Source organism: Lepus europaeus, chromosome 6 (genome assembly GCF_033115175.1).
Source record: "Lepus europaeus isolate LE1 chromosome 6, mLepTim1.pri, whole genome shotgun sequence".
Classification (NCBI taxonomy): Eukaryota; Metazoa; Chordata; class Mammalia; order Lagomorpha; family Leporidae; genus Lepus; species Lepus europaeus.
In genome coordinates, this window is record NC_084832.1 from 34,964,150 (window position 1) to 34,987,867 (window position 23,718).

Genomic DNA, 23,718 nt, shown 5'->3' on the forward strand with positions numbered 1-23,718 from the left:
GTCAAGATGTAGCTGCTCCACTTCTGACCCAGGTCCTATTTAATGGCCTAGGAAAAGCAGTGAGGGATGACCCAAGTACTTGGGCTCCTATTGGTGGCTTTGGCCTGGCCCAGCCCTGGCTAATGTGGCCCTCTGGGGAGTAAATTTGTAAATGGAAGATCTCTGTCTCTCCCTCCCACTTTCTGTAACCCTGACTTTCAAAATAAATAAATCTAAAAAAAAAATTAAAGATCCTTCACAGATGGCACTTTTAAGGCAATGATGATATTCAGTTTCCTCACTTACTCTTGCAAAACTGAAATCATTACCTAACCTATTTTCTTGAATATTTCTCTAATGTTCAAACACATTTCTCAAATGGCCCTACCAAGATTCAGTAATTAAGGAACAGAATTGTGTCCAAGTTTTGTGCTGTGATAAATTCAAATGCAATCCTGAAGTACACACAAAACATTTAACAACCCTTAGGCAGCTAACAAAAACAGGTAATCTTAGAACAGGGTGTGGCAGAAATGCAACCATGTGATGTTAACCTTCATGGGTACATTAGAAAGCTGACTTCTAAAACCCACAATTTAAGTGGGAGGAAATAGGTCCAGGAAAAAGGAAAAACAATTCTTCCCCAAGTTAGTACTGATATTTATGGGTACCTCTGAGAACTGTTGAAACTATGGAACAGGTGGAACTCCAAAAGTAATTTACTTACATTGTACCAAAATAACAATTCAGTTGTACAGAAAAAAATCAATATCATTGTTAGTTTGCCATGTAGTTGTTTTAATGGTACTCTGAACCAAACTCAATAGGAAAATATTTCAAACACTCGTGATTTTCCATCACAGTAAACAAGTCTGAGAGTACACAGACTGGTAGCCAGACTGTCTCAGCATTCACATACATTAGTTGTGATTTATATTCAGGGTGTAAAAATTGCTTCTTGACTCAATTCCTACTTCTTGGCCCTTTCAAAGCACTGAATACTATTTTAACAAATTGTATTTCTGATATTGTTTTATTTATATTCTTTTGCTTTCTCAGAAGGATATTATCATGATGCAGCTATTATTCTCTTTTACAGATATTTTCTTATTAACAATGCAATTCAGAACCTAGGATTCCTAGATTTAGACAACTGCCCCCAGGAAAGGTATATCAATCACTACATAATTTACTGGTTGCAAAAAAAAAAAAAAAAAGATATTCCAATTTGTTTTAGGAATCTGTCATTTCCACAGTGAGAATAAACCTAACATAATGAAATGGTTCTGGTGAATCAGAAGCCATTTTCTCCTTGCTCTGTATTTATTCCATCTTTATAACATCCTTTGGTTTGATTTAATACATTATTGTAGAAGAAAGGGCCCATTAAACAGCTAAAGATAAGTGAGAAATGTGTTCCCTTTAGGTTTTTACACTTTTTAAAATTATATTCAGATAATTTTTAATTACTACAAAAGCATTGAGATGTTAATATATTTTACATAAAAGGCAGGGATATTGTTTCTACCATCCTTTTCCACAATGAAATGTCAACTCTAAGAAAATTATCTCTTTTGATCCACTCTGATAGCATGTAATAAAAAAACAATAAAACATATGGCTCAATTACTACTTCTTCTCAGCAAGCATGAGTGAATGAATATCAAATTATTATTAATTGTTTTTTTCTGGCTCCTTCTCTATAGGACAATTATACATTGTGTATTTTGACAAACATTTTGTGTTTAACACTTTGTTGCCCAGTACCTAAGAGGGAAAAATGCATGAATTATTACAAAAGAAAAATTCTTGAATTTATAAACAGTTGTAAAATGCATGATCATACTTCAATCTCCATAATTTATGTCAGCCTTTTAATTGATTAAAACTCCCCCCAGAGTTCACTCACACTCAACATGCATAATAAGCCTTTGTTTGAGAAATAGTTGTCACCAATGCATATAGAATGGTTTGGTTCGTTTCTCAGTTTTAATAATATTTGTTTCTCATGTGATTATCGGATTTTCAGTTTCTTCCCAAAAAAAGCCCCATTAAAAAGTAAAAACTAAAGCTTGAGCTGTTACAAGTATCAGGTAAAGCCGCTGCCTGCAGTGCCGCATCCCCTATGGGTGCCGGTTTGAGTCCCAGCTGCTCCACTTCTGAGCCAGCTCTCTGCTATGGCCTGGGAAAGTAATAGAAGATGGCCCAAGTGCTTGGGCCCCTGCACCCACATGGGAGACCCAGAGGAAGCTCCTGTCTCCTGGCTTCAATTGGTACAGCTCTGGCCATTGTGGCCATCTGGGGAGTGAACCAGCAAATGGAAGACCTCTCTCTCTCAGTCTCTGCCTTTGCTCTCTGTAACTGCCTTTCAAATAGATAAGTAAATAATAGATAACTAAATCTTTCTTTTAAAAATTTTTTTAAAAAATCTTAAAAAAAAAAAATCTCTCTTCTAAAAAAAGTAATTTAGGGGCCGGCACTGTGGCGCAGCGGGTTAACGCCCTGGCCTGAAATGCTGGCATCCCATATGGGCGCCGGTTCAAGACCTGGCTGCTCCACTTACAATCCAGCTCTCTGCTATGGCCTGGGAAAGCAGCAGAGGATGGCCCAAGTCCTTGGGCCCCGCACCCACGTGGGAGACCTGGAGGAAGCTCCTGGTTCCTGGCTTCAGATCCGGGCAGTTCCGGCCATTGTGGCCAATTGGGGAGTGAACCATCGGATGGAAGACCTCTCTCTCTCTCTCTGCCTCTCCTCTCTCTGTGTAACTCTGACTTTCAAATAAATAACTTTTTTAAAAAAGTAATTTAAGTAGCACAGCATGAAACATAATAAATTGTGATCCCTATAATTGACAAAAATAAATGTTTATGAATTATAGACTCCACAAAAGGATACTGGATAGCTGACAGATCATTTTATTTTTATAAACTTTCCATAAATACAAAGTGCTATGTATTAAGAATACAAGTAACATGCTAAGGAACATGTCTTTATAATGCATAGCTATTCTTTCTCATAGATTATTTGTATACCCATATTTTCAAATACATGCAAAGAAAATTTAATGAATTATAATATGTAAACAATTTATTAATGCCATATGATTTTACCTATTACCCACAAATTTATTTATCTTTTTAAATGCAGGCTATAAAAACCATGCCTGTGATAAGCTGAAGGATGACATTGAGATTAAATTGTTTCTATGTTCTATTGCAAAATGCTTAGCATACACATAAGCAAACTCAAACTTGCTTTAGAATCAGAAAATTGGAGGAACAAAGAGACTGTCGGAATCATTGTGTTCAATGTCCCTCTTGTTATAAATTATGGCTCAGGGATCTGGAAATTTTAACTTATCTTCTGAAGTCCATACAACTTTTTAATGTTAGCATCTTTGTTCAAAGCTTCATATGGAAATCTTAATTGGCATTTCTTTTGTCAGTATGTCAATATCTGTGAATTCATTTCAGGAAGACAAAGGTGAGAACGTGAGAAGTGTGGCTGCAATGGAAATCACGATGCACAACCCACGTGTAGAGCAGGGATCGACCTGGCTAGGGCCGACAGTACTAACTGCCATGAGAAGCTCATTCTTTTGACATTAGCAACTGGAACCACACAAATTTTTTATCACTAAATCTAGTCAGATTTTTTTTTATGTTTATGACCTTATTGCAGGCAATTAGATTATTTATGTAATAGCAGAATCATTAATTTTATATAAATCTTCAGTGTAAAAGCTTTTCTGGATTATATATTCTTAAAATTAAACTTATTAATTCCTTAATGAATGCTTTTCATCTTGATTTCCACATGCAAGAATTATTGAATCCACTTTGCTGAAAAAAAATTAAAGAAAATAACAGTTAGATATGCAAATTTAGTACAGAATAACTAAACAACCATTCATCCATGGGGTTATGGTAGATTAACCATTCCAGTTTTCCTTCTACTCTGGAGAGTTGATCACTGTGGCATTTGGCTATACTGTAATATATGAACTACCCAATACCATATAGACATATTTATGTGATGCCTAAAAATCTTGTCTTCTAAACATGGATGTTCAATTAAAAATGCAAGATCTCTGGAGTATACATAGGCAAGGCAGGAGCCATAAAGACATCTGAGATTTTGGTAACAATACTTGGGAGGCTGGAAGTTTTAGAGCTTCCACCATGCTAATAGGAGCTATGATATAATACTGGATTGTGCTAAATTAGAATGAAAAGTGAATTTGAGAACTGTCTGGAGAAAGTAAAAAATAGAAGACGAAGTATGAATATAATTAGGTTTGTTCTTGTAATTGATTTTGCAGCCTGATGGAACGTGGGTTACTGAATATTTTTCAGAGCATTTTCCAGCTGTAGCCTCCCAGTAGCTCATTAAGATCACACATTTGTCATAAAAGAGCCATACTTTGGATCCCATGTAGGGATCCCAAATGTTCCTCTTTCATTTTCTACATCAAGATATCAGCAAAATAAAATATGCTGTTGACATCTCCTCAATATCATTTTGGTTATTTTTATCTAATTACTATTGAATTCAAAAATGAAACATTCATACTACCTTTTAAAAACAATCAGGTTTCATTAAGACATTATTTTGCTAATTTATCATGTAGTGCTCCCATCTTTCAAATCTTTTGTGCTTAGAGAAAACGTTAATGTTTCCTTCTCACATTATTTATGCTAAAAATAAGTCAAACTATAGTAACATTCATCTTAAACTGACTTCAAAACTTAGTTGTCATATTTAATGTAGAATTATATAGAATTACCTCTAAACATTGCATTTGAAAGTAACATTAAAAGACATTTATCACAGTAACAAAATTAGTTTAAACATATATTCTAATCTAAAAAGTAATTGACAGAAATAGACTCCAATTTGAACATTTATTTGAACAGAGAAGGTCTGTTTGGGTTTGGAAAAACATTGAAAATTTTCTAAAATAAATTACCTCCTTGCTTAGCTTCATCTATTATCTGATATAATATAAGTAGATAATATAAATGTTGATTGATTTATAACATTAAACAAAATAATATAAAATTTACTACCATATTGTAACTAGGTGCAGCTGAATTCTGAGCTAAACATAATAAAATAGTCTTACTTTATTGAAATACATTGTTTTTGACAACACCAAATGCACGTTAATGTTAGCTAACAGAGTACAGTACTTACCCATAACTTTAGAGTAGCAAGGTTGACAATGTATTGTCTGTCTGTAAATCCAAATACTGTCACCTGCCTGTAGATTTTCCAAAGGCTTTTTGCATATTTCACACTTAAAAGGAAACATTGCAAATTAAGTCTATATTCTTAGAGCAATGGCGTTAGTGACCTTTTTCAATTCATTTAATACTATCCTTCATAGTAACGGTCAGATGGAACCTCTAGACAAACCATAAGGAAATTAAGATAATTCTTGTGTCTAAGCCATGTGACAACTTTTTCAAATATATTCCCACAGCATTTTCATGTCATGGAAATAGATGTCAGGGAATATCACAGAAATATTTTAGTTAATGAAATAGATGTAAATTTTCGAATACTGGTTATGCCAAGGACAAGATGACTCAATATCTCAAAGACAAATAATAATTTATTGTTTGTTTACACAAGGAGAGCTAGGCTATCCGCAAACAACTGCACTGAGCAAAACAAATCATTGATCTTACATGGTTTTGGGGGGGGAGGGTTGTTTTGAATTTTGTTGGTTATTGAGAGAGGAGAGTTGACCTCTGCTTCAGACTTGCCTACTGCTGATTGGCTGAATGACAAGCATGAAGTTGTCACTGATGGGTGGGCTTTCAGAAGCAAATTGTCATAGATCAACTTGACAAGTTTATACCAGTTCAGGTAGTTCTCTATTGCCATGGCTATAGTACAATCCATCTTTTCCCAGGAGCATGAGGAACACCCTTATTCTGAATTAGTCATATACTAAAACCACACTGAAATTAAAACAAATCATTTAAAATATAATAAATGAAAATTATGCTTATTTATCAAAAGCAATAGTAGATGAATTTTGTTGTTTTAGAAAGTTTTCTGCATAATAATTTTAAATAAAGAGCTTTGTTTAATTGAATATATTTAATAACCAATGAAAATATTTCATGTTATAAATATTCAAACTTGAGGTCAAATTTTATATAGAAATCTACATTAGATTTATTTTTTAGTCAAAATGAGGAACCATATTGCTGGTTGCTATATGTCACCATTTGAAAGTAAGTGGAGGAGAAGCAATCAATTAAACTATCAGTGCCAGCTTTGTGGCACAGTGGGACAAGCTGCCACCTGCAACAGCAGCAACATTTGGGCACCAGCTTGAGTTCCAAATGCTCTTCTTCCAATCCAGCTCCCGGCCAATGCACCTGGGAAAGCAATGGAAGACAGCCCAAGTGTTTGGGCCCCTGCCACCCATGTGGGAGATGCAGATGGAGACCCAGGCTCCTGGTTTTGGCCTGGCCCAGCCCAGGCCATTTCAAACACTTGGGGAGTAAATCAGCAGATGGACGATCACTCTGTCTCTCCCCCTCTTTCTCTGTAACTCTGCTTTTCAAATCAATAAATAGATAATTTTTTAAGTATCATATCTATTAAAAGGGTTGGTTTGCAATAACAGTAAAATGCCAGCACTAGAAAGTACCCATAGATTTGGGCAAATGTTTCTTAAACTGCCTGTAATAGACAGATAATCTAAGGAGCTTTTGAAAATACTAATACCCAGGACTCATCTCGGAGCCTCTTGATTTAACTGTCCCCAACTTTCTATTTTTCTTTCTAATCTCCCCCTGATGATTATTTTGTACAGCTAGCTTTGAGAACCACTGATTTAGACAGCTACCTCATTTTACAGGTAAGACAACAGAGTTACGTGATTTTCCAAAGCCACACATCTACTGTTGGTGATAAAGGCAGAACTAGAACTCATATCTTCAGATTCCGTGGTCAGTGCTCATGCAATTACATCAGAAACCGTAATGTTCACCTCGCCAATGTTACTGGGGGAACAAAACAGCCCACGAAACACAAGCTGTGAAGCCTTCTCCTAATGAAAGCTTTATTATTTATTAAGCTACAATTAATTATAATTAATCATGTTCCCCAAAGCAAACTGTGTCTCAACTCATAAAACTCATCAGTCCTAACCACATAATATAAATTTTTCTCAATTTATTTTCTGTTTTTGATGTCATTATATATTTTAGATAATGCATTATTTATCAAAATGTTACCAAAACTTTTATAAAAAGAAGTGCTTATGATTATCACAGATTTAAAACTCTTGAGTAGGAGTGAATAAATGTACTGGTAATAAATTCTAAGCCTAAAATCAAGATAGTAATTGCCAACCTTTGAGGTTTAGGCTGCAGAACTCTAACAAGAATTATTTAAGTACTGCATTATTAATATGGATTATAATATTTCTGAAAGCTTTAACTTCATTCCATGTATTTCATTAAATACTTATTTTTATTCCTGTCATTATACAATTTGACATTTAGTTCAGTGAGTTAAGCATATCTTTACCTTAAAGCAAGTGGAATGGCAGCAAATTTGTAACTCATCTAAAATCATTTTCGTTTCTGTACCCAAGGGTTTACGGCAGTAAGTGCACATATCTCTTTCAATGACAGACCTATGGAGACATAAGCAATGAAAAAATAAATTTGCCATCAGACAAAAGACAGATCTAGTCCTTGGAGAGTCACATGGAGATGGTATGTTAAATTGATGGTACTTCAGGAAATTGCACAAACATCAAGGAAAGTTCAGGGTTTATATACTCCATTAATAGAATTGATTTTTCTAGTTATCAAAAATGGTGTCAAAGAATTAACATAAGGGAAAGTCCCAAATTATTAATTCATTAGCAATCCAGAGTACATCTGGGCAAGACGAAGATGTGCCGTTTCCAAGTTTAACTGGGTCATAAGTACTCCTTGAAGCTTTTCATTTCCATAGATTATCTTAGAAATTACATGGAAAAATATGCTTCAGAAGAATATAAATTTTTAAATCTCTAAACAGTCAGTAGGCCCAAAATAGAAATCCATTCAAGTGTGTGTTGATAAATTCACAATTAATGGGTCTGCAGTACTCAGGACTCTAGCATCCAGAGTCCCCAGAACATTCCTCTTGCTGTCATTGTAAGGCTGAGGACACAGGGAGATCTATTATGACAAAATTTCAACTCTCTAGGAAGATAATCCTGACGCAATTTGATAAAGACAAAAAAATGTTGTTTATTTTGGAAAAAAAAGCATACATCGATAAATGAACTATAGATGTGATTAGCAGTCCAAAAACTTGGTTCTCACCAGAGCCTTAGGAAATAATTCCTTTCCCTTCAGAAGTCCTCACAACTGTCTTAAATGGAACCTTGCCAGGTTTACAAGTTTCTGAGCATCTACATGCAGGCTTGAAATCTCCAGAGTAAGCTCCATAAAGGAGTGGTGAAACAGGCGATACTTAGATAGTGCTTCATGGGTGCGATGCATTTTTCCATGTACTTTAGTTACATAAACTTGCTTATTCTTCACAATGGCATTGAGAAGCCAGCACTATTATTTTTATCATCAGCTTCTGAAAAGGGAATCAAAGCACAGAAGGGTAGTTTGCAGCAGCCATGCAATCAGCAAGTACCAGAGGCAGGATTTGAATGGAGGCAGCATGGTCTGGAGTCCTTGGCTGCCTGTGAGGACTATGGAGTCCTTCACCATATTGCGATGAGGTAGACATTCTGAGGAGCCATGTATCTACCATGAAGCTCAGGAAGAGAAGCAGAGAGAGGAGGGGAAAATGGAAGGGAACAGGAAATGAGAGGGAATATATAAAACTTGTCTGATTTGAGTCATTCTAGTAACCTCTTCTGAATACTCACATATAGAAATATTTTCCTATCTCAATTCACTCTAGAGCCTGTTGCTTATTGACAAATATATTCTTATGGATTATTGTCATAGCTGCATATGTATGTGCACACACACATAGATTCCTCATTTAGGACTACAAGCATAGAAAACAGGTGCCCTGGGGCCGGCGCCGTGGCTCACTTGGTTAATCCTCCGCCTGTGGCACCAGCATCCCATATGGGTACCGAGTTCTAGTCCTGGTTGCTCCTCTCCCAGTCCAGCTTTCTTCTGTGGCCCAGGAGGGCAGTGGAGGATGGCCCAAGTGCTTGTGCGCCTGCACCCACATGGGAGACCAAGAAGAAGCACCTGGCTCCTGGCTTCGGATCAGCGCAGCGCTGGCCGTAGCTGCCATCTGGGGAGTGAACCAATGGAAGGAAGACTTCTGTCTCTCTCTCTCACTGTCTATAACTCTACCTGTCAAATAAATTAAGAAAGAAAGAAAGAGAGAGAGAGAGAGAGAAAACAGGTGGCCTACAGCATCTGTCCATTTACAGCCACGGAGCTAGGATCTGGGGATACAAGCAGTAATGAGACAGGCTTCCCAGGCTTCCATTTCCACTGGGGAAGCCAGGTGTGCGATTTAATGATGGCAGCCTAGCATGGGGATGTACAGAGTTAGGAGAGCAACTGAGGAGAAAAATCAACTCTCAGGGTGAAACTAGGAAAGGTTTGTCAGCAAAAAGTGTCATATGGGTAACAGCTAGAAGATGAAGAGCTCTCAAGGCAGGCTCAATGAAACAGGTTGTGGGGCATGATGGAAGAATTCTGAGCCAAGTGAACAGGGTGGACAAATGTGTTATAGCAATTGATATTCTGGGGGAGCAGGTTCCCATAGAGCATGTGCAAAGGAAATCTGTCTTATTTCTTTAAAGTGGGAAGGCACTGGAAATGAGAAATGGGGTTGAGGTGTTTATTTAAGAAGTATAGCCAATTTCATGCACTTAACAACAAAAGTTGTTTGACTTGTCTTGTGGAGAATTAACTTTTGCACTCATAAGTAAGAAAATGTCAAAGGCCACATTAGGAACAGGATTTTCATTCTTCATACTAACAATACTTTTATGAAGAATGTTTACCTGATTTAACAATGAAAATACAAAGCCAAGGAAAGCTCTGAGGTTAGTATTGTTCTTACTAAGGTCATGTGGTTGGTCAACGATCTTTTCAAAGCATTAGGATAATCTACTTCTGTTTTTGCTACTAGACAGTACCTGTAGTTGTAATGCTTGTGAGGGTTACTTTATTCCTGGGAGAGATGTGACCTGAAGGCAGAATACTAAGAAGAGCACTGGTTAGGGGTAAGATCTTGTAAAAGGGTGAGAAAAGAGATAGGGACCAATGTTGTTGCATAGCAAGTTACAATGCTGCTTGCAATGCCAGCATCCCATATCAGAGTGCCTGTTAGAGTCTCAGTTGCTCTGCTTCTGATCCAGCTTCCTGCTAATGTATCCAGCCTTGGCTCATCCTGTTTCAGCCTGGCCCAATGCTGGCTGCTACAGGCTTTTTGAAGTGAACCAAAAGATGGAAAAGTTCTCTCTCTCCCTTTCTTTCTTCCTCTCCCTCTCCCTTTCCCTCTCCCTCTCCCTCTTTCTTTGTCCTCCCCTCTCGGATGGCCTGCCTTTCAAATAAATAAATAAATCTAAAAAATGGCAGGTATCATTTTGACGCCTGGCCCATCCATATTTTTCTTAGCAAATGAAATATGCATTCATTTTTTTTCAGAAAATATTTAATGAGTATCTCTTGGGTGCGTGCCAAGCACTGCAATAGAAGCTGAGGCTACAAATAAAAATAAGGTATGACCTTCTCCTCAATAAACCATCCTTCCACCATTCCTATAGAAAAACACCATCCATGGAATATCAGACATTTGCATTACAGCTCATTTGTAATGACTGGGATAAATGCTAATTATTTATTTTCACTTCTACCACTGGAACTATGCAGGCCACACATCCATGAGTATTACCTATGTACCTCTGAACAGTAAGTGCTAAAGAGGATCTCTGCAGCAAGAGCCTGGCATAGGGCCAGTTTCTAGATCAATACTCATCATAACCCCACCCCTGGGAACCGAGCTTGGGTCCACAGAGGGTCACAGCAGCAGTCCACGCAGCTGTCTGTAAGACAAGGAGGGAGGGCTAAGGGCACAGCCTCACGATGCAGTAAGGCTGAGCTGCTAATGATGCGGCAGCACTGGGGACTCCTGGGAATCCCCAGCAGCAGAGGGGCTGGCCTGGGAAGCAGCTGTCAGGCACAGAAAGGTCTTTTGGAATAACGTGCGTTAAGCTCAGAGAGCAGCAACAGCCAGGATGGCAAGAAACACACAGAAATACGTTCCTGGGTGTGGTGGCTGTGGCTTGCTCTGTTCACACATAGATAGAACAATTAGCATCAAAAATGGCATCATTCAGGACAAAGGACACAAGAATATATATACAAAGGGGTTCTAAAATGTCTATTTTAAATGGAATAAAAAGATAATGTGAATTTTCCATGAACTTGGTGAATATATAAGTATGTATGTGTGTATGTGCTCACATGTGCCATTACATATATGTACATACTTCTATGTATGGAGACATAGACATACTCACCTATCTGAAGTGGAATACACAGTCTGTATGTATTTCCCAGAGATAATCTCCTGATAGCCATCCTTTGGTGATTTACTATAAAGAAACAGATGGACATATGAGAATCAGGCCATTCCCCTTGTATTGAAATAAATACTGATATGCAAGTAAGGAGATGCACTCCCACTCCCTCACACAACTTATTATTACTATCCTTTGTGATACTACAAGACAGGATGATACAGTGACACCTTGCATTTTTTAATGTGTAAAAGCACTGATACACAAGCCACTTCCCGGTTGACATAGCTACAATGCAGAGAGTAGGGGGAAGAGTACAGGAACAGGCATGAACAGGAAAAGAATTCACCACTTTTCCTTAAATGTATTCTTGCCCCTCACTTATTTACTAAAAGAACACCATATGAAGCCTAAAATAGAGAAAACACACAAAGCTCAAGCAGGGACAGTGCATACACACTGATGCCATTCACAGTAAGAAATAGAGATTCTTGAACTTAGAATTATTTAATTTGAAAATATTCAAGAAAGAATAATTTAGAATGAAAGCAAAAGAAGTGTAACTTTTTGAAGTTCTTTTCCACCCTGTAGAGTGCCCCAGTTTGTAAATCCCATTCTTTCCTAGAGAAGAATAGAATCCACCATACACTAGCCAGCTGGCTCCTTATAATTGCTTCCCAAGCACTTATGCTACCTGGGAGCATGTTAGGAATGGAAGCAATATGTTCCCATTATTTCATACAGTGAATGATAATTCCACAGCCCTCATTTGGAATTTTTAATGAGAAATATCTCCCTCCAAATTGCCCTAGGCAGACTGCTGTCGGAACAAAAAGCTACTTCATGTTACATCTAACCTGACAATGCCAAGTAACAGTTTGCACATCTTTATGAAGGATGCATGTCATCAGTGTCACTTGATGATGAGGAAACAGTCTTGGAGAGTCACTTTTCCAAGGCTCCATCACTGATAAATGGGAAACAAAGACTCAACTGAAAATGTGATTCCAGAGATTCTCTAGGATATTGCAGGGTCTATCAGTGTAGACTTTGGGGACGTAAGGGGTGTTTGAGGTGCATCATCATCCTTGTTAGACTAAGACGTGGGGCAGGGCAGGGCAGGTGTTGTGGTGCAGTGGTTAAGCTGCTAGTTGGAGCATTCGTTTTCCATACTGGAAATCAAGTCCGCTTCCAATCCAGTTTCCTGTTAACGCACACCCTCGGAGGCAGCAGATAATTGCTCAAGTGCTTGAGTCCCTGCCACATTTGAGGCAGACCTGGATTGAGTTCTGGGCTACTGGCTTTGGACCAGCCCAGCCAGTCCTGGCTATTGCAGCCATCTGAGGAGTGAACCAGCAAATAGAAGTCCCCCTACTCCACCCCACCTTTAGTTCCTGCTCCCTCTTTCCTTTCAAATAAAAATAAATATATAAACTTTAAAATAAAATGTTACAAAAAGAAGTGGCCACCCAGTCCTCCCAGAGTTTTCTGGCCTACAAAATTTTGGCCTAAAAGACCATAATATTGATTCTAAACTTTGTAGTGGTGGTTCTTAAACCTGAATATGTAGCCAAAACATATGAAGAATTTGGTAAAACTTATTTCTAGCCCCAACCAAAGAGTTTCTGATTTAGCATGTCAAGAGTATGGTCAAAGCATTTTCATGTCTCACAAGTTCCCAGGTGATGCTAATGACACTGGTCTAGAGTATCATTAGTGTATCTATGAGTGTTAGGTATACATAGATACACACACACACACACATATATATATATATATATGCGATGGAGTTTTTAAAAATAAACTATAGCCATCATAGTTAAATAAGTATGTTTTAGTTCATCTAGTTAATAAATCAAAAACCCAAGAATATAGTGTTTTACAGAATATTCCTAATTCTAAAAATACTGATTCTTTAAAAAAAAAAGAAGTTATAGTTGTTTGGTACTAGTTCCCATGAGACAGTTCTTTCAAAGGCAAAATGGGTTGGTGGGCTATCCCACAAAGCTAACAATGTGTGAGAGAGGTTATTTGGTAAATATAGAATAAATGATTATACTATTTTCATTCTATTTGCAAATATTTGATTCTTGCCTTCATTGAAATTTTACTTGATACTACTTATCAGTTTATTAACTACTTATCAGACATAGTAACCACTTGCTATTTTAAAGTTTACTCTGAAATACTTTATATTTTTTTCAACTTTTATTTAATAAATACAAATTTCCAAAGTACAACTTTTGAATTGTTGCAGCTTTCCCCCCATAACCTCCCTCCTTCCTGCAACCATCCCATCTCCCACTCTCTCTCCCATCCCATTCTTCATCAAGATTCATTTTCAATTATTTTTATATACAGAAGATCAACTTAGAATATACTAAGTAAAGATTTCAACAGACTGCACCCACACAGACACACAAAGTATAGAGTACTAATGTGTTGTACTGTATCTTCTAGTTTAATTAAAAGGCAGACAGGAGGTGGGCAGTTAGCCTAGCAGTTAAGACTCCTGTGTCCCACACTGGAGTGTCTGGTTTCAATCCCCAGCTCTAACTCCTGATTTTAGTTTCCCACTAATGTACACCCTGGGAAGTAGCAGTGATGGCCCAAGGAATTACATTTCTGCACCTCCACTGAAGACCTAGACTGACTGTGGCTCCAGTCCAGTGCTGGAGGCTGCAAACATTTGGGGAGTGAACAGTGGGTGGAAGTTCACTCTGTCTGTCTGTCTGTCTCCTGACATGTATGGAATTTCCTGAAGCCTCTCAGTAGCTCTACACAGAACACTTCTCTATATAACAGTTGGCCTCTTTGAAATGGGCTCTGATGAACACGTGTGAACATACAACCACATTTGCATGCCCCTTGTTATCTTACTCCACAATTGGGCCAACCCTTGTTTTATACTCTTTTAAGACCAAATGGATTATAAATCCCTGACTGATTGAAATCTTCCTCAACATCCATCATTCCAAGCAGAAGACTTCATGAGACTTCAGTTCTCTGTAGTATGGGTCAGAATGCATCTCCTTAATTATATCCCTTATTTCAAATTAAAGCGGGGCTCCAAATTCATATAGAAATATTTGTGTAAATTCATAAAGCTTACTATAATCATGCAGTTATATATGTTTATGTGAGAACCCACACATGGGAATTCTATTAAGCATACATATGTTTGGGGCTGGTGCTGTGGTGTAGTGGGTAAAGCCACCACCTGCAGTGCCTGCATCCCATGTGGATGCCGGTTCAAGACCCAGCTGCTCCATTTCCAATCCATCTCTCTGCCGTGGCCTGGGAAAGCAGAAAATGGCCCAAGCCTTTGGGCCCCTGCACCCACATGGGAGACCCAGAGGAAGCTCCTGGCTCCTGGCTTTGGATCGGCGCAGCTCTGATTGTAGCGCCAATTGGGGAGTGAATCAGCAGATGGAAGACCTCTCTCTCTCTCTCTCTGTCTCTCCTTCTCTCTGTGTGTGTAACTCTAACTTTCAAAGTAAATAAATAAATCTTTTTAAAAAGTATACATATGTTTTATTAAAATATTGTTTAGTCCCTTCAGTGACTATGATTATTTACCAACTATTTAATATTGAAAGCATTATAAAGAATGATATACCACGACCTCAACACAGTCTTCTACTTGAAAAAAAATACCCTAAAGTAATAGCATCTCTTTTTAAATAAAGACCACGTCAAAATTATAAAATACAGCAAAACATTTGAAGTAGTACCTATTCTCCACATACGTCCTTGTATACACAACAGTATCCTTCGGCCCGGCACTCCTGGTTCCAGCACTGGAGCTGCAATACAAACCATTTTACTTAACATTTAAAGGTTTTATTACAAGGATAATAAAAACATAAAGGCTATTATCCATTTCAATGCAAAAAGTAATACTTGTACAGTAGTGTCCCTTATCTGCTGGGGTATGTTCTAAGATTCCAGGCAGATGCTTGAAACTGCAGGTAGTGTCAGAATCTGTGTACACTGTTTTCTTCCTATATACACACAACTTTGATAAAGTTTAATTTATAAATTATATCCAATAAGATATTAACAATAATACTTCACAAAATAGAATGATTATAACTACATGTGGTCATAAATGTACTGTATTGGAGTGGAATAGACATTTTATGATTTGATGATTGTTTATAGCCCTTGTCTATTCTGTTGAGGAACAGTGTTTTTTTTTTTTTTCTTCATAATATTTGTTGAATTCTTTTTACTTAGTGCAGGATTAACTTTACAATCATTAAGTAAACTGAAAGTAGATTTTTGCAAAAATTAAGAGTGGGAATGGGAAAGGGAGGAAGAAGAAGAGCTAGAGCATGGGCAAGAGGGAATATAAGGTGAGAAATATCACTATGTATCACTATGTTCCTAAACCTGTATATATAAAATACATGAAACTTGTGTAACTTAAATAAAACTTTTTAAAAAGTATTTCAAATGTGATCTCTCTCTTTCCCACTCTCAAAATATCTTTTTGTACTTTCTACATTTTCACTGCCTGAAGGAAGCATTTTATGGCTTCTCTTTGGCATTTCCAGATGCCAGAATCACTACAGTTGACTTTTGGGGCTATTATGAAGTAAAATAAAGATTACATGGACTCATGCATTATGATAACACAACAGTAGATGTGATAACTTGAGGTGGCTGCCAAGTGACTGATGGGCTACTAAGTGACAATGGATAATTCACTTCTCTGTGGGTTGGAGCTGGATGGTGCAAGGTATCACCACACTACTCAGAATGGCACGTGATTTTAAACTTAAGAATTATTTATTTCTGAAGTTTTCCATTTAACATGTTCAGTCCTGGACTGACTTTAGGTAACTGAAATAGCAGAAAGAAAAACTGCAGATAAAAGAGGACTACTGTCTATCCTTTCTGAACTGTAACTGTTGCAATATAAATGTTAAAGCAGTCTTAATATACTTCTGCACAATTTCTTTGCTTCTCCTATTTTATTCTTACCTACCACTGCCTTGGCTACTTTCAGAGTATTCTGAGAATTAGTCAATGCAGAGCACAAAGATAATTTTGAGTATTTGTATAACATTTTTGTGTCTGTTCCCCTGATATTCTGTTCATATTTTTAAGCCATACCTTTCCCCATAAATCTCAAATAAAAGCAGATGTTAATTAGCAATCATGACTACATGATTTAATGAAACATTTAATCCACCTAACAAACGTCAACACTGGTATCACAATCATGCTTTTTTAAATTGTAAATTTTTAAAGGAAACATCTCATTTTTACACTTTTCTATCCAAATGTCACAACAATGACAGGGTTGCTAACGACTCAACACTTATGTGTAAGAATAAAATCAGCAATTTCTGCATTTTAAAGTTAGGGTTAGGTTGGATATAGATTTTAGAAAAGAGAGAGAGAGGAAGAATAGTCCTGTCATTTGTTTTGTAATTGACCACAGTACCTGAAATTGTTCCTGGATTCATAAGAATAAGTAGTGGTCCTTGTGGACTGGTTGCACGGAGCTCCGGTGAATCCATTGAGTTGGCCATCCAGTCTGATAACAAATGCAAGCACCTAACACTTAAAATCCAAGCCACTTAGAAGTTCCTTGTTTTATTAAAATTCTGTTCAATTTACAATATTTTACAAACAGGGTATCTTGTTCTTGTTCTATTTTATTCCTTCCACAGACACTACTATCTTAGCTTTGAGAATAATCCTGAAGAATGGACACATATCTAAGGCTAGACTAGAACACCTTTTCATCAAAGATAGAAACCAACTGAGATTGGTTCCTGTAACACTGTCTACCTGTAGTGCCTTTGTAGAAAGCTTCCCTATATAATATATCTGAGAATTTATCAATTTAATGAAAGTGATCCAGAGAAATTTCAGTTTCCATTTTTAATGGAAAGCAATATTTTGAAGACTGCAGAACTCTTAGATTTTTGTTAAACAACAATGTAATTAGGTTTAACAAAGAGTAGACATATTTGCTTTTTCCGATAGAACAGAGGAAATTTTTAATGTAAGGGTGAAAATTTTAGTTCCTTTTCCTCCCTCATATTACTAATCCCTTGCATAAGAGAGACATGAAAACCTCAAGGAGAGTTAGATCTAAGTCAAGAATTATCCTTCTTAAAGAAAAAGCAGACATTTGTTCACATATCATCTATGTCTTCTGGTTTTAAAGTGGACTAACGCTGAGCTATCTGAATAATTTAGACAGTTCTGACTTAGGTTTATTGTCCCTAATATATTTGAATATTTAAAATATAACAAATAGGGCCACTGACATCTGATATGGGCACTGGTTCAAATTTCTGCTGCTCCACTTCCCATTCAGCTCCCTGCTGATGTACTTGGAAAAGCAGTGGAAGATGACCTAAATGCTTGGACCCCTGTACCCATGTGGGAAACCCAGAAGAAGCTCCTGACTCCTGGATTCAGACCAGCCAGCTCTAGCCACCAAGGGCATTTGGGAAGTGAACCAGCAGACAGAAGATGCATCTCTCTCTCTCTCTCTCTCTCTCTCTCTCTCAAGCTCTCTCTCTCCCACACACACACACACTTCCCTCTCCCTCTGTAGCTCTGCCTTTCAAATAACTAAATAAAGCTTTAAAGAAATAAAAAATATATAACAAATAGATGATGTGAAATTTATATATGTTTCCAGGAAAAGCAACTACCTACTGACAACTTTTTCTATCTCCTCCTATCAAAGGCTTTCTTGGGATCACAAATTTAATAAATAGATGGTGTGAAAGGGTAAGTTGAGCAGTGAGTTTGAAATGTGTTCATGTTGTCTTCAGGCACATAAAACCAAAAATCAAGAGTCTGTCAAACCTCTGAACAGAAGAGTGAAATCATTTGCAAAGAGAACTGCTATGTACTTAACTGCATTTCCCACAAATTCATTAGTTGAATCCTCAACCCTCAATGTGACTATACTCGTATTTTTCCTTATTAATCTCTCTTATCAAACTGTGCTTCACCTGGGTTGATACCATATCTTAGCTATTGTGAATTGTGAAAAAGACAAATATATGTTTTCCCTGATCTGATGCAACTAATAGAATACCTGAAATGTAATATATTGGAGTGAAATAGACATCTTGAGAATGGATTATTGTAGCCCTTGTTTTTTCCATTGAGGAACAATCTTTTGTTTAGTTTTGATTTACTTTGTTTTGCTTCCTTTCTCTTCATACTATTTGCTGAACTCCTTTACTTAGAGTAGGGTTAATTATAAGATCACTAGGTGTACCGATAATACTTTTTGCTGTAAAAATTAAGACTGGAAATCCGAGGTTGGGGGAAGGGTTGGAATGTGGGTGGGAGGGAGGGAAAGTCCCACTATGAATCTAAATCTGTATATATGAAATATATGAAACTAGCATAACTTAAATAAAATTGAAAAAAACACACTCCACCAAAAAGACCAAATAAAGCTGAAGCACTTCTCCATCATATCAAATGGAGAGTTCCTTAGTGATGCCTAATCAGGTACTGTAATAGCTTTTTACCTCTATCACTTCTAAATAACATTCAAATCTGATTGAGTAATGGGAAGGCCCAGTCCTATCCCAAAATAGTAGAAATGTTTCCAGGACAAGCAAAAACCTACTGATAATTTATCCTTCCTCAATGTATCCAAGGCTTTCTTAGGATCACAAAAAAGAAGACAGATGATGATTTTGGTGAATTAAGGGAACAAAAAAGGTTAGACTGAAGAGCCTTTTGTAGACTTTATAGAACAAAACAAAACAAAGCACAGCAAATGAACAAAAAAAGCAAGCCAGCTCTTTGCCCATCTTTTCCAGTCTCCACACACAATAACACTTTACCTAAGGAACAGAAAAGCAGCTGCATATTTGTCAGATAAAATATAGGAATTATTTTTAAGGTTTCCCTTATATTTCTTTGTGGGAAACAATTGCTAATCATGGAAAAGTTGTACTTTTCCTAATTTAAACAGTCTGTAACAAAAATGAAGTATAGCTTTTATTCTAATTGTCCTTGTAATGGCAAACAAGGTATAGCAGTTTTAAAGCATTTATACTCCTTGGTGTAAAAAACAATTTCAAAGTTGGGTTCTGCTTCTTTTGCGGCTGTGATGAATTTGTGCATTCTTTTAGCACTGGGTATCCAAGGAAGAGATTCCCAGAGTGCTTTCTGCACAGCTGAAAACCTACCAAGCAACAGTAAGTAAAAATAAACCTCACAGCCCAAGAAAACAGTTTTGAATTTCCATGATGCCTTTAACACTAAACAATAGAACAGCAAGCCCCAGGTTAGAAATTCTCACAGAATTGGAACTGTGTGAAATTTTTTTTTTCATTATAGGCTACCAAGCACCCTGTAACATAATTTTGTGTCATTGAACAGTTTTTATATTTAAATAACATACTACAGTTCAATTCTCCAGAAAAATATTTTGGAGTTACAATATTAATACAAGTACATATGATACTCAAAATTATAATAAACCTTACCTTCCATTCTTATTTTCAGACACATGAGAATTTACCTCAATTACATTTGCCAGGTCTTGATCTCTAAAGAAAAAGAAATATATACATATGTATGTATATATATATATATATATATATATATACACATAAACATGCACCATGTGCAAATATATACATATATATTATTTAGCTACAGCATAATTTTAGGAAATAAACAAACATTAGAATAAAATTTAAAAAGCATCACATTATTTTAGATACAGTCATTTGTGTTCTACAAGATAAAAATCTGACACTGAGCTATTTGTTCCATAGAATTTATGAATCAAATAGTTAAGTATGGACTACATTGTGAGAGAGAAATAAAGAACTTATTTTTTGCAAGGTATGGGAAATCTAGTTTGAAAAGAAACCACTGGTTGATATTTACACTCAGCTTACATTTAATGAGTACTACCTTTGTGTCACAAAGTACTGTTGTGTATTTTCCCATAGATTACCTCTTCTTTATCACGAAATTCCTCAGGACAGCATCTGAGGCTCAGAAAGTCCAAGTTTTCCAAAGAAAAATTAACCAATTTACAGAAGAGTTGAGAGTTCAGGACATGCCACCTGCTTGACTAATATTTCACTAAAAACTTGGAGATAGTGAAATAAAATGAAATGGGGGTTTCTGGTATTCCATAATTCAGTTTCCTGGGAATATGGAATTGGGATGGTTGGCAGTGGCAAATGGTGAATAGTCACCAGGAAATGCAAATCTTGGCCAATTTGAACTTTGTCTCTTGCAGTGATTCTCCTCCATTGCTAACGTTGAAGGAATGAGCACCATGTTTGAAGTAAATTGTTGGCTTTCATTTCAACTAGAGAGTGAGGTCATATCATTCTGACCTAACATGGACTTGCAACTAGTAGCTGCTCCATACTTATTTGTGGGATTAAATTAATTTAAATTCTCTTTCTTCTTTGGAGAGATCTGTTACTACCTTACCTGGTCTGGAAAAAAGGTATTCAAAGGCCTGAGAAGAAGGTATTAGCCTAGACTCTAAGCCTTTAAGGTGGTCCGCCCCATCCATATCTAGGTACATGGTGTGATCTATGACCATGTAGACCAAGACCAGGAAGCCAGTTATGAATATTTCACCTCCATTTCTATCAATCACCCAGTGCCTGCCTTACTTTACTCCTAAATACACCTTTCTTTCCTTTTCTACACAGATGCTATCACTGATTTTAATTACTTTTGGTATTTGTTATTGGTTGAACTGTATACGCTCCCAAATTTATATGTTGAAGTCCTAACCACTGGGACACCAGAATACAACCTTATTTAAAGACAGGCTCTTTACAGGGGGTAACAATATTACATAACTGAAATATTTACAAGAGGAAAGTTTGAATCAGACATGCACAGAATGAACGAAGACACATGGGGAAGAAAGCCATATACAAGACAAGGAGAGCCTAGAACAGATCCTTTCCTCTTGGTCTCAGAAGAAACCAATCCTGGTGACAGCTTAATCTTGAACAAGTAGCCTTCAGAACTGAGAAAATAAACACACGTGTTGAAGCCATGCTGTCTGGTGCTTTGTTATGTCATTTCTAGCAAATGAGCACAGATCTGCCTCTGCTCACAGGTGATTACATGTAGTTTTTAGCCTGATGGTCGCCATCCTCTATTCCTCCAGCTCTTTCCACTTACAGCTGCTGCAAATACTGCATCTCTACTCTGCCTGCATCTCTTTCCCAAACACTTTTGGATTTTAGCTATTGTGTAGGGGACCTGAGCAGAAGCTAGAATCTCACAAATCCAACAACTATACCCCAAACTTGGAACCTACACATGCCTTCAAAGAAACATGCTCCCCAAGGGATACAATTGTCAATCATCAAATAAAAAAAAATCATGAATGGTTTCATAGAAGTTTCTTGTTTAATTAAAAAGTTCCACATATTAAGTTTGCTAGAGTATATTATTACATTTTAATCTGAATAAAATAGACTAATAATTATGTCAACATAGAAAGTTCAAAATGTGCATTTGCTTTGGCTATTTATATTGATTAATGTCATCAACTATATTAGAAAATCCAATAGAAGAATTCAAACTACCTATAAATATTCCAAGCCAAAAGATGTAAAAACAAATTGTTGTTCTTTAATTAAGATCACATCTATTGCACGGTGTCTTTTACACTGCTGCATAAAATGAAGAACTGTGAATCAAAGTGTGAAAAAAGATTTTTATAGAAGCACTGCCAAATGCTGCAGGGTTGAGCAAAGGCTTGACTTCAAACCCTTCCAAGGCAGTTGCAGTAGAAGGAAGACCTTAACATGTTACACATTTATGAGCAGTTGGAATTAATTCTGAGAAAATCACGAATTGTGTAGATAAAGAGAACTGCTAAAGAGCTAACTTTTACCCATTGTAAAAATGATGCTTTAAATTGGGTATAGAAGAAACATTTCTCAACATAATCAAGGCAATTTATGACAAACCCATGGCCAGCATCCTACTGAATGTGGAAAAGTTGGAAGCATTCCCACTGAGATCTGGAACCAGACAAGGATGTCCACTCTCGCCATTGCTATTCAGTATAGTCCTGGAAGTTTTAGTCAGAACCATTAGGCAAGAAAAAGAAATCAATGTGATACATTTTGAGAAGGAGGAAGTCAAACTATTCCTATTTGCAGTTGACATGATTCTATATATAGGGGATCCAAAAGACTCCACTGAGAGACTACTGGGACTCAGAAGAGTTTGGAAAAGTCACAGGATACAAAATCAATACACAAAAATCAACAGCCTTTGTATACACAGACAATATCATGGCTGAGAGAGAACTTCTAAGAACAATCCCATTCATAATAACTACAAAAAAATCAAATACCATAGAATAAATTTAACCAAGGATGTCAAAGATCTCTATGATGAGAATTACAAAACATTAAAGAAAGAAATAGAAGATACAAAAAAGTAGAAAAATCTTCCATGTTCATGGATTAGAAGAATCAACATCATCAAAATGACCATACTTCCAAAAGCAACTTACAGGTTCAATGAGATACCAATAAAAATACCAAGGACATTCTTCTCAGATGTAGAAAAAATGATGTTGAAATTCATATGGACACACAGGTGATCCCAAATAGCTAAAGCAATCCTACACAACAAAAACAAAGCTGGAGGCATCACAATACCAGATGTCAAGACATACTACAAGGCAGTTGTAATCAAAACAGCCTGGTACTGGTACAAAAACAGATGGACAGACCAATGGAACAGAATAGAAATGCCAGAAATCAATTCAAGTATCACAACCAACTCATCTTTGACAAAGGAGCTAAAATCAATCCTTGCAGCAAGGATGGTCTCTTAAAAAACGGTGCTAGAAAAATGGATTTCCACATGCAAAAGTATGAAGCAAGACCCCTACCTTACACAAAAATCCATTCAACATGGATTAAAGACCTAAATCTATGACCTGATACCATCAAATTATTAGCGACTATTGGGGAAACCCTGTAAGACATTGGCATAGGAAAAGACTTCTTGGAAAAGATCCTAGAGGCACAAGCAATCAAAGCCAAAATTCACAAGTGGGATTACATCAAGTTGAGAAGTTTCTGTACTGCAAAAGAAACACTCAGGAAAGTGAAGAGGCAACCAACAGAATGGGAAAAATTATTTACAAACTATTCAACTGATAAAGGATTAATAACAAGAATATATAA

At 36.7% G+C, this 23,718-nt stretch overlaps 1 protein-coding gene across 4 annotated transcripts in view; it reads right to left on the reverse strand.

Annotated features, from left to right (window-relative positions):
• Positions 1–3,018: 3,018 nt before the first annotated feature.
• The window catches only part of SCEL (sciellin), a 276,458-nt gene continuing 255,758 nt past the window's right edge, over positions 3,019–23,718 (reverse strand). For all 4 annotated transcript variants that reach the window (XM_062195295.1, XM_062195297.1, XM_062195296.1 and 1 more), the window contains 7 exons: positions 20,005–20,067; positions 16,971–17,063; positions 15,250–15,321; positions 11,516–11,590; positions 7,534–7,642; positions 5,176–5,278; positions 3,019–3,821 (listed from right to left, as the gene is read on the reverse strand). In XM_062195295.1, coding sequence (XP_062051279.1) covers positions 3,805–3,821; positions 5,176–5,278; positions 7,534–7,642; positions 11,516–11,590; positions 15,250–15,321; positions 16,971–17,063; positions 20,005–20,067 — 532 coding nt within the window. In that variant the 3' untranslated portion in view covers positions 3,019–3,804. The remainder of the gene's footprint in view (positions 3,822–5,175; positions 5,279–7,533; positions 7,643–11,515; positions 11,591–15,249; positions 15,322–16,970; positions 17,064–20,004; positions 20,068–23,718) is intronic.